The 17109-nt window shown below is 38.2% G+C and overlaps 1 protein-coding gene and 1 non-coding gene across 3 annotated transcripts in view; one reads left to right on the forward strand and one right to left on the reverse strand.

The window, feature by feature from the left end:
- Positions 1–17109, reverse strand: part of NFATC3 (nuclear factor of activated T cells 3) — a 92745-nt gene that overhangs the window by 3842 nt on the left and 71794 nt on the right. Inside the window, exon 10 of one of the 2 annotated variants that reach the window (XM_043436386.1) lies at positions 8693–8796. The exons of the other annotated variant lie outside the window; for it this stretch is intronic. Within the exon in view, the coding sequence (XP_043292321.1) occupies positions 8696–8796 (101 nt within the window). The 3' untranslated portion in view covers positions 8693–8695. The remainder of the gene's footprint in view (positions 1–8692; positions 8797–17109) is intronic. 2 annotated transcript variants of the gene reach the window in all.
- LOC122421807 lies at positions 10820–10926 on the forward strand. The gene has a single exon (XR_006263621.1). It is a non-coding gene; the product is annotated as a U6 spliceosomal RNA (small nuclear RNA).

A 17109-nucleotide genomic window follows, 5' to 3' on the forward strand; every position in this document is an offset into this window, starting at 1 on the left:
ATCATGTTGGATTCTATTTATATAAAATGGTCAGAACTGACAGAAAATAAATAGGTGGCTGCCAGGAGTTATGGGGAGGAAGGAACAGGGAGTGACTGCAAAGAGGTATGGGGTTTCTTTCTGGAGTAACGAAAATGTTTTAAAATTACATACTTATGATGGTTCTACAACTTTATGAATATAGTAAAAACCACTGAACTGTATTATTTTCAAAGATGAATTCTAAAGTTATGAATGAATGATGAATCTCAGTACAGCTATTATAAATAAAAATAGACCAAGGGAAAAAAAAAAAATAGACCAAGAGAAAAAAAACTTTCCATAACTAGCATCTGAAGTGATCACAGAGCAAAGGAGACACTATTCATCATTAAAAAAACCTTCAAGTATTAATATCTAATCTATTGTTTAGTAGTTAAAAAAAATTTTCAAACTCATATACTCATTATGGCTATAAGGAAAAGGGAAGTAACATTCACTCCACAAATATTTATTGAGCATCTATGAGTTAAACTTTACAACTGAAAATTTATATCTTGTTTCAGTTAATCTTGACAACAATTTAAGATCAGTATTATCCCATTTTACAGATAGATAACAGAGGTTTTGTCAGTTCACACAATTTGCTTAGTAAATGGTAGAATCAGTTTCAAAACACCTGTTCAACTTCTTGAAAGCCAAAAGAGTAGAAGAGCATGGAAATCATTTAGACAAAGAAAACGCAAAGGTCTTGGACAAATACAATTCTAAGAGTGAGTGTGGTGACTAAGAAGAGGAAAGGACTGACTCGTTACTACCACCAGGGCTCTAAGTCTAGGAAGAATAGTGCTGTCACTACTGGAGATAAGCTGAGGAGGAATTTAGAGGAAGGTGGTAGGTCAGCTCTGGAACTGAATTTGGAAATTAGAACATCCAAAAGGAGAAATCCTATGGGTAAGAAACTACAGTGAACGATCAAGAGGAGATTTATGCACCTTCTTACTAGAAACTTGGAAGTACGGGAGCAGTTTCACAGTCCCACTGAAGAGCAAAAGGCTGAGAAAAAACGAGTGGGAGCAGCCTTGTGACCTGAGGAGAAAATAAAGACCTGGGAAAGCAAAATATGTGAGCAAAGGAATGGACTAGAAATTAGGTTTGGTTTGAATGCAGGCTTTGCCACTAATTCCATGTGTATCCTTGACAAATTATTTCACATATCCGAGATTCCCATTTCCTTGGCTAATCAATGATGGTGTTATAAACTAATAAGGTCTCTTATACAGAAGTCTGTGATTCTCAACAGACAAATTTTCAGGTAGCAGCATTCAGAAAGGCAAAGAAGTGAAGGATGAAAATTTGGCTTGACTGGGCATTAGTAATCACACTGACTGTGATTAGTTCAACAGTATGTGAACCGTGAATTTCCAGATGTTCAAGCTGGATTTAGAAAAGGCAGAGGAACCAGAGATCAAATTGCCAACATCTGTTGGATCACAGAAAAAACAAGAGAATTCCAGAAAAACATCTACTTCTGCTTTATGACTACGCCAAAGCCTTTGACCGTGTTCAGTTCAGTCGCTCAGCCGTGTCCGACTCTTGATGACCCCATGAATCGCAGCACACCAGGCCTCCCTGTCCATCACCAATTCCCGGAGTTTACTCAAACTCATGTCCATCAAGTCGGTGATGCCATCCAGCCATCTCATCCTCTGTCGTCCCCTTCTCCTCCTGCCCTCAATCTTTCCCAGCATCAGGGTCTTTTCAAATGAGTCAATTCTTCGCATCAGGTGGCCAAAGTACTGGAGTTTCAGCTTCAACATCAGTCCTTCCAATGAACACCCAGAACTGATCTCCTTTAGGATAGAGATCTGGTTGGATCTCCCTGCAGTCCAAGGGACTCTCGAGAGTCTTCTCCAACACCACAGTTCAAAAGCATCAATTTTTTGGCGCTCAGCTTTCTTCACAGTCCAACTCTCACATCCATACATGACCACTGGAAAAACCACAGTGGACCTTTGTTGGCAAAGTAATGTCTCTGCTTTTTAATATGCTATCTAGGTTGGTCATAACTTTCCTTCCAAGGAGTAAGAGTCTTTTAATTTCATGGTTGCAATCACCATCTGCAGTGATTTTGGAGCCCAAAAAAATAAAGTCTGACACTGTTTCCACATCTATTTCCCAATGAAGTGATGGGACCAGATGCCATGATCTTAGTTTTCTGAATGTTGAACTTTAAGCCAACTTTTTCACTCTCCTCTTTCACTTTCATCAAGAGGCTTTTTAGTTCCTCTTCACTTTCTGCCATAAGGGTGGTGTCATCTGCATATGTGACGACTGTGTGGATCACAACAAACTGTGGAACATTCTTAAAGAGATGGGAATACCAGACCACCTTACCTGCCTCCTGAGAAATCTGTATGCAGGTCAAGAAGCAACAGTTAGAACCGGACATGGAACAACAGATTGGTTCCAAATAGGGAATGGAGTACATCAAGGCTGTATACCTGTCACCCTGCTTATTTAACTTATATGAAGAGTAGTACATCATGCAAAATGCTGGACTGGATGAAGAACAAGCTGGAATCAAGATCGCCAGGAGAAATATCAATAACCTCAGATACACGGAAGATGCCACCCTTATGGCAGAAAGTGAAGAGGAACTAAAGAGCCTCTTGATGAAAGTGAAAGAGGAGAGTGAAAAAGCTGGCTTAAAACTAAAAAAACGAAGATCATGGCATCTGGTCCCATCACTCCATGGCAAAGAGATGGAGAAACAATGGAAACAGTGACAGACTTTCTTTTCTTGGGCTCCAGTATCACTGTAGATGGTGACTGCAGCCATGAACTTAAAAAACGCTTGATCCTTGGAAGAAAAGCTATGACCAACCCAGACAGCATATTAAAAATCAGAGACATTACTTTGCCGACAAAGGTCCATCCAGTCAAAGCTATGGTTTTTCCAGTAGTCATGTATGGACGTGAGAGTTGGACCATAAAGAAAGCTGAGCACCGAAGAACTGATGCTTTTGAATTGTGGTGTTGGAGAAGACTCTTGAGAGTCCCTTGGACTGCAAGGAGATCCAACCAGTCCTGAATGTTCACTGAAGGACTGATGCTGAAGCTGAAACTCCCAATACTCTGGCCACCTGATGGGAAGAACTGACTCATTGGAAAAGACCCTGATGCTGGGAAAGATTGAAGGCAAGAGGAAAAGGGGATGACAGAGGATGAGATGGCTGGATGGCATCACCGACTCGATGGACATGGGTTTGAGTAAACTCCGGGAGTTGGTGATAGACAGGGAGGCCTAGTGTGCTGCAGTCCATGGGGTCACAAAGAGTCAGACACGACTAAGCGACTGAACTAAACTGTGATTAGTATTTAATGCAGAATAGTAAAGAAACAGAACTATAAGCTAAAGGAATTAAGCACAAAAGGGTGAAGATTAAGTAGTGCTGGCTAGATCCAATAATCACTAACTGAGATCAATTTTTGAAGGTCATTGATACACAGAGTTATGAAGGCCTGTGCCAAATAGATGGTGCTTTTTAAATAAATTTTCCAGGCTAGGACTTATTGACCATTCTTGATGGTTTGCATAGAACGATGGAATTAATCTAAACTGACTCCTGACTGCTAGAAATAACTCACTGAAATAGTTTCTATGTAAATGAAAAGTTATGGGGATGTATGTCAGTACATTTTCTCTTCAGTTTCCTTGTATGTATAACGAAGATTTTTAAAAAATCTTATGTAGTATATATATGTATGTATGTGTATATACATATATATATGGGATTCCCTGGTGGCTCAGCTGGTAAAGAAACCGCCTGCAATGGGAGAGGCCTGGGTTCGATCTCTGGGTTGGGAAGATCCTCTGGAGAAGGGAACGGCTAACCACTCCAGTACTCTGGCCTGGAGAGTCCCATGGGCCGTATATAGGCCATGTATATAGCAAATCAAGGGGTATGAATAGACAAGGCAGCCTCGGCACCTCTGTCACATCAACAGGGAACAGTGCTGCAGTGTGGTGTCCACGTGTGGGTCTGTGGGTCAGTTTTGTGCCGAGAGAGAGCCCAAGGGTGGCTGTGATCTCTGTGCATGGCCTCTAATGTTACTCATCTCATCAGACTGTCAGTAGGTATCAGTATTATCTGTCTCTCAAATAGCTTATGAGCTCTCAAAGGACAAGGACCTTACTACCAAGGAAACATCAATTTCTGATGACTGAATAAATGGATCCTAATTCAAATTACTAGGAAGCTATCTGGAACTTAGGTGGTGTGGTAGGGAAGGGACCAGAGAATGTTATTAAAATTAACACATGGCATCTGATTTTGACTTTGACAGTGTCTATTTTAAACAGGTCTCACAGCAGTGGCGAAAAGCCAAATATAGAATCAAGTGCTCAGCTCACAGTCATCTTTTCTGTTGCTTATTCCTTCCAAAGATGATAACTTCAGAGATATTATAGGCTGCCATAAAACCACAGCTTTTTCAACTCTTATCTCACTGTTCAAGTTTTAAAACAAGATGATTAAAAATGGTGCTCTATCATCATAAAAAACCACGTAATACAGTTTTCACGTGTCTTTATGAGGAAGTCAATGCTTACATCTTGAGGATGAGAGTCTATAACCAGCACTATCCCCCCACTCACCAAGGACATTTTAATGATAAGGATAAACACATGATTTCCTGAAAAAGTCAGGTGATAACCTTTATAGCAAAAGCCTGATCCAAGCTGCGTTATTTCTGCTCCCTTCACCAAAATTCTGCTCTCCTTTTGCCTAGCGTGCTTAACTTCATTTTGCTAAAGCAACCTGGAAGGTTCTTGACAGTTCAGGATTTTAAGACTAGGATAAATCCAAGAAGATTTTTCACAAAGAAGCACTCAAGCTGACTATACACAAAAATACTTTGATATATAATATTAATACATAATAATTAGCTCATAGATTTAATTTCCAATGGAGCAAAGAACTCGTCTATTTTGGTCTCCATTGACTCCTTAGTGCTTGGTAAATATTGAGTGCCGAATAAAATTACATGCCACTGAATCTTTAATGGCATGTTGGCAAAACAACAACAAAAATTATGCTCAAATAATAGCTACTGAATATGAATTTTAGGCCAGGGAGTCAGTACTGCAACAAAGCAGTCTTTTCACCATTCTTCAGCAATAACTTGAGAGCAGTGTGGTATACAAGTCTAGTGCTCTCCTTTGCCCTTCACTTCTCCCTTAGATTGGGAGCTCTAGGCTCTGGCTCCCTGAGATAGCCTTCTAATGTAGCCAAAATTTGTCAACTTAAGCAAATCAAAATTATTACTGATAAACAAATCTATAATGTAATTTATAGGTAAATCATTAGCAATCTTGATAAACACAGTACTTCTTAAAATATTAATGCTTACAATTTCATTTTCACTTCCTTTTGAATGTATATATGCATGAATTTATTGATTTAAATCCTACTCCATAAAGCATGTGAGTTGGCTTTATATTTTTCACTAATTTAAGGCAAAAACAAAGAATTGTTTATACCCCTCCTATACAACATTCTCACTTTCTCCCTAAAAAGAGTAAAGTGCATTAGAAGTCTAGAACAGTCAACAGCTCTCAACACCCATGGTAACAGGTTATGTAGGTCACAGCATTTGGCCCACTTGTGGCATCTACCGTCCTTGACTCCCATTACCGCAACACCTGGATTGCCTGTGTCACCACAACAGAAGCAGTCACAGCCATCAGCAATATTTGCTGTAAGAAAAAACTTTTTTTTTTAATCCAGGAAACGTTCAAATTAGTAGTCCAATGAAATGCTATCTACACACAAGAATGAGGTGTCTGAGTAACAACAGGCCTCCTATTTAGAGCTATTTCCAATGCTTACGAATTCAGAGTTAGAGCTGGCGAGCATTGTATGGTATGAAATCTCACCAGCAGGTGGAGGGGCAGGGTAACCTAGAGCCCTGCCTCTGGAGTAGGCACACACACACAAGTGTGTGTAGTCAAACGCACACAAGTTTATAGGGCCTTCATAACTAGCATTTGAGCATCTTGATCATTTTTGTAAACTATTTTTAGGTCTAATTAATCTCTATTTATGTATACTATTTCATTTTAAGCTCCAATGAACATTCATAAAAGTTTGGCAAGTTCATCTTTTCTTCCTTTCCTTACACCCAAAGATTAAAGGTACCATTCATTCTCTGGCTGAACAATTTTATGGAGATACTATTTTTTATAAAATGAAGGTACAATCATTTTCTAAATTTCCCTTGAAGAAACAAGAGACATTTGGAAGTAAAGGAATAGAAATTATTTTAAATGGATGAGAAACTAGTACTACTTTATGGTTTATTACTCTAAAGCAGAGTTTTCCTAAGATTTACTTTCAGGTTACAAGGTAAGTTATAAGAATACTATCTAAATGAAATACATAAAATACTGAACTCAACTATTAATTATTTTGCATTTATCAAAATCAGACTAATTTGCCTTCTCAAGCTAAAGAAAGAAAAAACTTCCTGAAAATTTAGAAGTCTACCTATGGTAGACTGCTATTGTCCTGTCTTCTCTAGTAATTGAGTTCACACTGAACTCCAGGCCTATTCAATTTATAGGCACAATGATCAGAGATATCCTTCACTTTTAACATTAGGTTTAACACTAATAAAGGGAAATTATGAAACTTTTTTTTTTCCCACAACTGACTGAGGGGGGGGGGGTCAGTCCCGCTATTACAGATCCTTTCTTTCTAAGAAACCTTTTATATATCTGATACTATACTGTCATACAGACCTTTCCTCTAGGAAAAGTTGTGACTCAAAACATTCTACAAAGACTAAACACCTAGTCTCCAGCTAAGTAAACAGTACACGGTTACTTGAAAGTATATTCAAGTATCAGCATGTATGTTTTTATATCAGCAAAAAATAAAACGTGGGGGGAGGACCCCAAGACAAAAAACTTCTTTTCAATTTGGGTTAAGATGTGGGATTATGAATTTTAGGCTTATCAGAGGACTGTCCTTTTCCTTTTTTAATTTGAACATTTTCTCTGAGTAACCTTGTTCATTTCTGTATACTGTCAACTCCTAAATCTACTGTCGGCAGATCCCAAACCTGAGCTCCAGAGTTGTAAACCCACACAACTTATTCCACACCTATGCTATGAATCCCATACGCTTGCCTCTTCAAGACCTTGTTCCATCAAATTTCTTCACTCTTCCATCTCTTTAATTAAGCCTCCCACCCACCCTCTCCTCCTAAGATTCTTCTCATCATTACTTAAATATGGGTAAGTCTCCATCTCAAACCAGCTAGCAAATAAAAACCCTAGACCCACATGGCCCTCTATCTCTAATTTTTTTTCATTGTTTAATATCTTAAAGGAGTTATCTACCCTGCCTGCTGTTTCTCTGTTCTTACCTCCTGTTCATTCCTTAGTCATTCCTTAACTCCACAGAAACACTTCTTACTAAGATCGCAAGTGACCAACTCGTTGGCTTCATACATGAGAAGGGCAATGGGGTAAACAATGGAAGAAATAAGCTTTAATTTTGGTTCAGCTGTGATGTGACTAGGGCAACCAAACTTTCAACTGATTTTTCTCAACTATAATAAGAGGCAATTCATTTAAATCCTGGTTATAACTCTCCTGAGAGTTTCACAGATATGTAGAAATTTAGTTGCCAAAGATGAGATGAGACCAGGGTATGCTTGCCCAGATTCTAGGAGGAGCCAGGGTTTTGGTGCCTTGTCTGATTGGAAGCCTTAGTATCCTAAATATAAAGATTTGGGTACTGGACATGATTTCTAAGTCCACTTCCAAATCCAAATTCATTAAAATGAAATTCAAATGGCATTTTGAGAACTACAATCTGTATATCTGTAATTTCTTTTTGTTTTTTTTAAACTATTTTTTAAATATTTATGTATTTTTTGACCATGCTGTGTGTTGTATGGGATCTTAGTTCCCTGACCAGAGGTCGAACCCTCGGCCCTTGCATTGGGAGCACAGAGTCTTAACCACTGGACCACGAGGGAAGTCACTATAATTTCTATTACAGACTTTCTCAGGTGGCTTTGAGAGTCTTTAAAGAAAGGAGCTGTATGAGGGAAAGAGAGGGTTATGGTTGCCTGCTGAGGTATAAAGGCTTGAGGCCCAGCCGGCTCCCTCAAAAGCACAGACTCCTCCCAAATAGAGTCCCAGATGAAACTACCAGAAATGCAAAGATGGACCTAAAGGGCAGGCTCAAGGGTAAATGATCCAAGTTGCCTCTGGCAAATGGCTAACATTTCCTGCTTTATTTCCATCCCATACTGCCTTACGTCAAAACTTAAAAGAGTACTTGACCAGAAATGAGTAGGCTTATACGCCTGATCAGCAACTACATTTACTCAGCACACATGCCATAGAATTCATACAGATAGGCCTCCCTCTGCTTTGGTTTAAAAAATCCAATCAAACACTCCTTTGCCTTTTATTCAAACCCAGACTAAAATTGTTAAGTACAAGTGTGAGAGTCTGAGTGTGGTTAAATTTACAGAGCAGAGTGTTAAAGTTTAGCTCCAAAGATGAAGAGCGGGCCCCTACCAGAAGATGCCCGTGGATACCCCCTCCTCTGTAGCACATGCAAATCTGGCCACTGCATGCAAATATCAGAGCTGGGCACAAAAACAATGATACATTTCAATCAACACTCACCCTCTAGATTCTCCAGAAAGGAGGTGGACATGAGAGCTCACTGTGGTTAGGCCATTTCTCTGCTGAACCTGATGGCTGGTGTTCCAAGTCAGACATAAACTGGTCTGTGTCAAAGAAGACAACATCACTACTGAATGGAACAAACCAGAGGGTAACAATCTACTACATGCCCAGCTTGGTTTTTTCTATAATCAAGAGGAATTTAGTTTTCCTTTACCTGCCAGTCACAGCATAAAATGGTTCCCCACATTTTACTGGATAATATAAATACTGGAGTCCAGAGAGTTTAGGTAATGCTGATTTATTTTCTAAATTTAAAACGGCAGTAATTTTTAAGTTACAGTGATGGTTTTCAGTGATTGTCAAGGATAGATTTAGTTTTCAATAAACTAGTTTCCAAATACTTGTCTGTGCCTATATCTTTTTTTTAATTGGCCAAGATGTGTGTCACGCAGAACCTTAGTTCCCTGATGAGGGATCAAACCTGCAGCCCCTGCAGTAGAAGCACTGGAAGCATGAAGTCTTAACGACTGGACCACCAGGGAAGTCCCTCTGTGGCCACATCAGAGTTAGTCGGGCACTTAATAAAAAATAAACTTCTGGGCTTTACTTTAGAGCACAGAATCAAAATGTCTAAGGGCAGGAGCCCAGAACACTATATGCATAGGTAAATTTGCAGGTCATGGAGGAATGTTTTTTTAAACTAAAGTTCACATCTATTAGCACGTTATGAAATCAATAGAGCAAGCTGAAATCAGTATTAAAAAAAATAGAATAAAATAGAAGATGGGCTACATTTTCTTTAATAAAGGTTAAGAATTGGCTTGTGAGACTTTCACATTAGTTGTATGTTTTTTGTTATGTAATGGATCCAGGCTATAAAACTTACTTATTGTTAGAAGTAGTCAAAATGTTTGAAAGTCACTGTACTCAAGAAGAGTCATTATTGTCAGTTTTGTGCTAATCGATGACACACTCACATACCCAGCTAAAGAGTCCACTATACAATAAGGCAGCCTCCTTTGGCCTATAAAAAATTATTTTTGGCCTTTGCTGTATGAATTCAAATAAAAGGACATAACCTTTTATTAGTCTCTAGAAGAATGCTTATTTTACCATGAAAGAGAAGAAACTGTACATAATCTTTGTGAACTAGCTGATACCATACCCTCCTCTTAGGCAGATAAAAGAGGGAAAACCAAGGAGTAGCCAATCTCCTTGCATTCTAGTGAGTGCAAAATGCAGCCTCACTAAATGGCTTAAAAAAAAAACACACACAAAAGCAAGGAACTCTTTATGCTTAGGCAAAATTTTTCTGCCTGATGCTTTTTTATTACTAAATTTGAGATCACTCACCTAGCTTCAGGGATGACTTAAGCATTACAGTACCGTTAAAGGTCTCCCTTATGTGGCTGCCCAATCTTCACAACTGAATCCTTCAAAACAGACTCTATGGTACAGAACATGGGATTCCAGGTAAATCAGCACATGAATTAGGAGAAACAAAGAAGTCCAGGCCAATATACACTGGGGACTTTTGTGAGTCGGCTGATACAGTGGTAATTTCAGATTGTACTTATGGAAACTTGCAGCCCTCAAGACATTCTTCTAGTTCCTCGAAACTCTGCTGACAGCTCCAAAGAACTGATTTATCTCTATCACAAAAACTTTGACCAGACATTTAAAGAATAATAATCCTTAAACTCTTCCAGAAGATTAAAGAGAAGGGAACACTTCCTCTCATTCTAAGGCCAGTATTACCCTGATTATCAAGGCCAGACAGACACTACAAGGAAAGAAAACTACAGAATATAAATGAGAAAACATCCCATGTTCAAGGGCTGGAAGACTTATATTGCGAAAATGATACTACTACTTAGAGCAATATATATAGGTTCAATGTAATCAAAATCCCAACAGTGTTTTTGCAGAAACAGGAAAACCCATTCTGAAATTCACATGGAGTCTCCAAGGACCCTCAAGAGCCAGAACAGTCTTGAGAAAGAACTAAGATGGAAGATCCATACTTCCTGATTTCAAAACTTACTACAAAGCTACAGGAATCAAAACAGTACACTGGCCTCAGGACAGACATACAGACCAGAGGAATAAAACAGCCCAGAAACAGTGCTCACTTTAGCAGCACATATACTAAAACTGGAATGATTACAGAGGAGATTAACATGGCCCCGTGCAGGTATGACAGACAAATCTGTGAAGCGCTCTGTACTGTTAAAGAACCTAAGAAGACTGGACATATATATGTGTAACTGACTCACTGTGTTGTACAGCAGAAACTAACACCGCATTATAAACCAACTACACTCCAATTTAAAAAAATAGCCCAGAAACAAACCCTCACAATCCATGGTCAATTCATTTTCACTTTCAAACAAGGGTTCTATTGGACATACACATGCAAAAGAATGGAAGCTGGACTCATCCCTCACGGAAAATTAATACAAAATTAACTCAAAATAAATCAAAGCCCTAAACATAAGAGCTAAAATTGTAAAACTCTTAGAAGAAGAAAACATGGGGCAAATCTTTACGACCATGGATTGGGCAATGATTCCTTAGGTATGACACTAAAAGCACAGGCAATAAAAGAAAAAAATAGATAAATTATACTTCATCAAAATTAAAAACATCAAAGAATCATATCAAGAGAGTAAAAAGATAATCCATAGAATGGGAGAAAATATATGCAAATAATTTATCTGATAAGAATTTTTAAAAATTAATTTATTTTTAGTTGAAGGATAACTGCTTTACAATACTGTATTGGCTTCTGCCATACATCAACATGATGGTAAGGATTTAATATTTGAAGTATATAAAGAACTCCCATAGCTTAACAACAACAAAAACCTAAACAACTCAACCAAACAAAATGGGTGAAAGATCTGACTAGCCAGGTCTCCAGAAAAGATAAACAGATGACCAATTAGCTCATGAAAAAGATATGCAACATCATTAGTCACCAGGGAAATGCAAATTAAAACTGCCATGATACCACTTCACACCCATTTAGGATGGCTACTTTTTTTTTTTTTTAAGTAAGTGTTGGCAAAGATGTGGAGATACTGGAGCCCTCATGCACTATAAATGTAAAATGTTACAGGCACTGTGAGAAAAATGCTAGTTTGGCAGTTCCTCAAAAAGTTGAACAAAGAATTCTACATAATCCAACAATTCTACTCCTAGAAAACCCAATGGAATTGAAAATAAAGACTCAGAATACCTATACTCCAATATTTATAGCATCATTATTCACAACAGCCAAAAGGTGGAAACAAACCAAATGTCTTTTCAACAGGTATATGGACCAAAAAAATATGGCATACACATAACAATGTAATATTATTCAACCATAAAAAGGAATAAAATTCTGATATATGCTTTTAACATGCTGAACCTTGGAACCATTACACTATGTGAAATAAGCCAGACACAAGAGGACAACTATCATATTCTACTTGCATGAGGTATCTTGAGTAGGGAAAGTTATATAGAAATAGAAAGCTGAACAGAGGTGACCACAGGCTGGACTAGGATGAGATAATGAGGAATTACTGCTTAATGCCTATAGAGCTGTTGCTTAGGGTGATGAAAAAGTTTTCTAAATAGACAGCAGTGATGACTACACCCTACTGTGAATGTACGTAATGTCACTGGACTGTACACTTAAAATGGTTAAAATGGTTAAGCTTTACGTTATACATAATTTACTGAATTTTTTTTTAAATTTACTGAATTCTTAAAATTTCAAAAACAAACTGGGTTTTCTCATGGGAAAACACTGTATGAAATGACTGAATGAGTTTTTTACAGCTCTATCATTAACTCAAAGCAACACCCAGAGGATTTTTAGTGTCAAGTAGTTCAAATAGGGTACCTACACGGTGGGTATTATTTATGGGAACTTTTGGCCTCTGGAATTATTCATCATAAATATGTTTAAGGCTGGATAGCCCATACACACCTCCCAGCAGAGTATTCATAAGAATCGTTGAATCCAGGTTAAAAGAGAACGTTCATTATTATCTACCTTCCTCCACTTCTGAGTCCCTAAGTGACTAAACACCTCATTTGTGACCCATCCTCATCATTAGCTATGCATTTGTTTATTTATTTAAATACAACAAACACCAGTAAAATGAGCATTCAACAGGTGGACTACAACACTGACAATATTAGCTGTGCTGCTCCTCCATACCAGCATCCTGATTCTCCCATCCAAGTTAATCACCTGAATCTTGCACTTATCTTTCCCTAGGAACTTGAAAGCAGGTTCATCTGCTTGTCACCTATACCGAACCACAACAGCTGAGGTCACATCTAGAGTCCCTGTTTACAGTCAAATTAGCAATTGCCCTACATTCAGGATCAGCATGTTACTGCAGAGCCTGCAAGTGGTAGTGTCAGTTTTCACCAGAGCAGCAGGTCAGGCTATATTTAACGTGTACCCTCTTCTCTGCTGAAGAGCTGCAGCTGCGATTCTGTTAGTTTGTGAACAGAGGAGGACAAGAGGGAACTGAGGGATTCTAATGGAAAGTTCTCATGGATTTCAGCTCAATCACAACTTAGAAGAACCTGCATTTAAAGGTCTAAGACTAGTTTAACAATATTATAATCTTAATTAAAAATGCTTAAAATACAGCTGTGACAATTTCTACATTTTTGTACTGATTTAATGTAAATCACTTGGTCCAAGTCTGGGACATGCACACAATAAAGCACAGAAATGTTTAGGAAAAATTACAGTTCCAGGCACACAAACTTTAACACTGGAGTAAAAACTCAGTTGTAGCACATGCTTGTCAAGCAGGGACAACGGTATTAATACATCTAGGTAGCAAGGGAAAAAAGCAGCAAGGGAGTTTTGAACAATAATATTCTAACTGGTTGAATAAGTATATATAACAAGCCTTCCAAGGAGACTGCTTGAAAGAGAACATCAATTGGTAAAGGTTGGTATTCTGCTGTTGCTATTATCCTGAGGAATAAACCCCTCTAAGGAGGGAGCCACATTACTCTGAACATGTTTCTGAGACTCACCTGAGCCTGGAAGATTGATGTGAGAAGCCCAAATCACTTCAATGAAACCAAAGATGGATAACTGCAAAGTTTAGTCTTGGGTTCTAAAAACAATACATGTAAAAATCCATGGAGGTAGGGCATGGGGTGGGGATACAAAATGGACATGATTCAGTTATGACTAATGACTAGTACTTATGACTCACTAAATTAACAGCAAGATGGAGCTAAGAAAATCCCCTGACCTAACATCAAACTGATAAAGTTTTCTGAACAAGGAAGGTGATAGCCCCAATCCATTTTTGAGCTGGCTAGAGTGTTGCCTTCTGGATATGGCACTATGAAAATGAACTAAACCCCAGGGTTCAAACAGAAGGAAACAAGCATGTTGGCGAGGCTGAGGGAAGGATGAAATTGCTCAAGTGTTTTTAAGACTTAGGAAAAGAGATAAAGATTCACACACATGAAGGATTATTACAGAAGAATGATTAGATTTATTCTGTATGATTCCAGACACATCAGAGCCCACACGGAACAAGGGCAGTCGGAACTTAAAAGGCCCTGAGATGTTCCAAAGAGCTGGAGAGGAAGAGACTAACAGGAATATAATATTACTAGGGACAACAGAAAATGAATTCCAGTGTGAAAGAGGAGGATAGAATAGAGAGGCTTTAGGACTTCATCTCTAACGAGAATCTAAAATTTTAAGATTGCCCTGGTCCCTCTCACAAACCAAGGATATGCTGAGAAAATAGCATTTTCTCTCACCTGTTCTGCTGAACAGATGCTACCCTGTGGATGCTTTACATCCACAGTTTCAGGCCACAGACTGATGAGAAACATGACTGCAAATACTGAAAAAACTCCTAGAGTTCTGAATTAGGAGCTCAGATTTGGGTTTTATTTATTTATTTTTCTGAGTTGGGTTTTACTCTGCCATTAAATCAGTGTTAACCTGGGTGAATACCTTAAGCTCTGTAAAACTCAGATCCTCTACCTATAAAATGAGGGAGCAATTTTCAATTCTGTAAGTCTTGAATTTCCAAGCTGAGGTGCACTAATATCTTCTCTATTAAATGTCACTGAATTTATTTATTTTTTTTTTTGTCACTGAATTTATAATAAAAAATTAAGGTGTTAATGTCTGCATATCTAGAGGTAACAGACAAGTTTGAATGATTCTTGATAAATTCTATTTTAATTAGAAATCGCAAAAATAAAAAGGACATTTTATTTGCTTTAATCTTTGATTAAAAAAAGGGGTAAATAAATATAAAACAGAAACAGGATTAATAAAAGTTATTAGGATTAGATGATAAATATATTTTTCCTTTCCTGGTGGCTCAGAGGTTAAAGCATCTGCCTACAACGTGGGAGACCCAGGTTCTATCCCTGGGTGGGGAAGATCTCCTGGAGAAGGAAATGGCAACCCACTCCAGTATTCTGGCCTGGAGAATCCCATGGATGGACGAGCCTGGTGGGCTACAGCCCACGGGGTCTCAAAGAGTCGGACATGACTGAGCAACTTCACTCACTTCATTATTTAACTAGTATAACACAGATTTTTTTAAAAATTACTCATGTCTTCTAGTTGTAAAGTGGAAAATTACTCTGTACTTAATGCTTAGCACAATATAGAAAAGTTAAAATAAAACCTGAGCTCAAGTTAACTGCAAAGTTCACTTTAAGTAGTATACTTCCAATTATTTTTGGTATGTTTAATGGCTTACTTTTTTAAAATTACTCTAGTTTATTAATAGTTATTGTTAATCTCCTACTGTACCTAATTTATAAATTAAATTTTATCATACGTATGTATGTGTATAGGATGCTCAGTCGTTCAGTCATGTCTGTTTACAACTCCATGGATTGTAGCCCACCAGGCTCCTCTGTTCATGGGATTTCCCAGGCAAGAATACCAGGTGGGTATTTATGACTTATTTTAAAGCTTACCAGAAAGTGGACATTCAAGTACTACAGAGTTCAAGGCCTACGAAATACATAATTGTCGTTTTTTAATGAATTTATATTAAAACTCTGCAGAACCGTAGGATTTTCTAAGCATCTAGAAGTTTACCTTCAATGGCAAATCTAAATAATGTAATCAATGAGTCAGTTGGCAAATATCAAAAATTCATTTTAGAGTTCATGTTAAGCACCAAAATGCAAAAATTATACATCCAAGATATATAATCCAAGATATACAATCCATCCAAGGTATACAATCCAAGATGCCCAGGAGTGTATTTTAATCCCCCAAACCCCTCTTTAATTATGACTAGCACCACTGAGCTCCTGTTAAGTCTCCTGACAGGTGGCAATGAGGGAATTCTGTAGCCAATCCTTGTCCTCTGTGGGGCTACAATCTGGGAACTTTGCTTCATTGTGAATGGAACAAAACTGAACCTGCTTTTTTACTTGCCCTCATAGATCTCATTTTTCCAGATTCTCTGTTTCTGCAATACATCTTCACATATTCAAAAGATGAAACAAAATCTTCATAAAACCTTTCTGAAAGTTCCAAATTGCTGTGCCCACACATTACTCAGTCTGTAGTAAATCAGAAAGAGTAAATTCTAGTTTTGGTGTCTTTTTAGAAGAAAAAGTCTTCATTTGGAAAGAAAATGAGCTGGAATATCCCATGAGACCTGCTTAATAAATTTTGTATCTTCAGTGCCATTATTGAAGAGGTAGGTTGTCACACTCCAGGTCTCATCCTATGCTTCAGGGACTAAAATTTTAAACACAAGCCCTGAAAGCAATACAAGTGTGACGAATCAGATGCAGTTGTGTACGCACATTCATGCAGTGAAATTCTACAGATGCATTCTAGATAATGTTCCACTATTCTCGAGGAACAAAAAAAAGCTTGGGGGATCCCATTAAGCGCTCAGCTAGTTCTAACCATCATGGCCTGCTATTGGTGGGGGCAGCTGCAGTGCTGCAAAAGAAAAGAAAAAAAAAGAAGACTAGACTGAGAAGATCTGATTCCAGTCTCAGCTCTACAACTTACCAGCTATGTGACCTTCAGAAAGCCTAATTCTCTAAATGAAGCTATCTAGAGGATTCAGACAGAGCATGAGGTGACTGGATGGCATATCACCAATTCGATGGACATGTGTTTGAGCAAGCTCTGGGAGTTGGTGATGGGCAGGGAAGCCTGGCATGCTGCAGTCCATGGGGTTGCAAAGAGTTGGACATGACTGAGCAACTGAACTGAACTGAGAGGATTTAGTTAAGAGTTTAATTAGATAACAATGCTACGAAAATCCTAGGTTTTGCTTTAGTTTATTATACCTTTTGTTTACACACAAATGACCTGGCCAATCCCCTTGGTGCTTTGAAAGCCATCCTCTACTTGCCATCTGCCCTCCAGC

Source organism: Cervus canadensis, chromosome 18, assembly GCF_019320065.1.
Source record: "Cervus canadensis isolate Bull #8, Minnesota chromosome 18, ASM1932006v1, whole genome shotgun sequence".
Classification (NCBI taxonomy): Eukaryota; Metazoa; Chordata; class Mammalia; order Artiodactyla; family Cervidae; genus Cervus; species Cervus canadensis.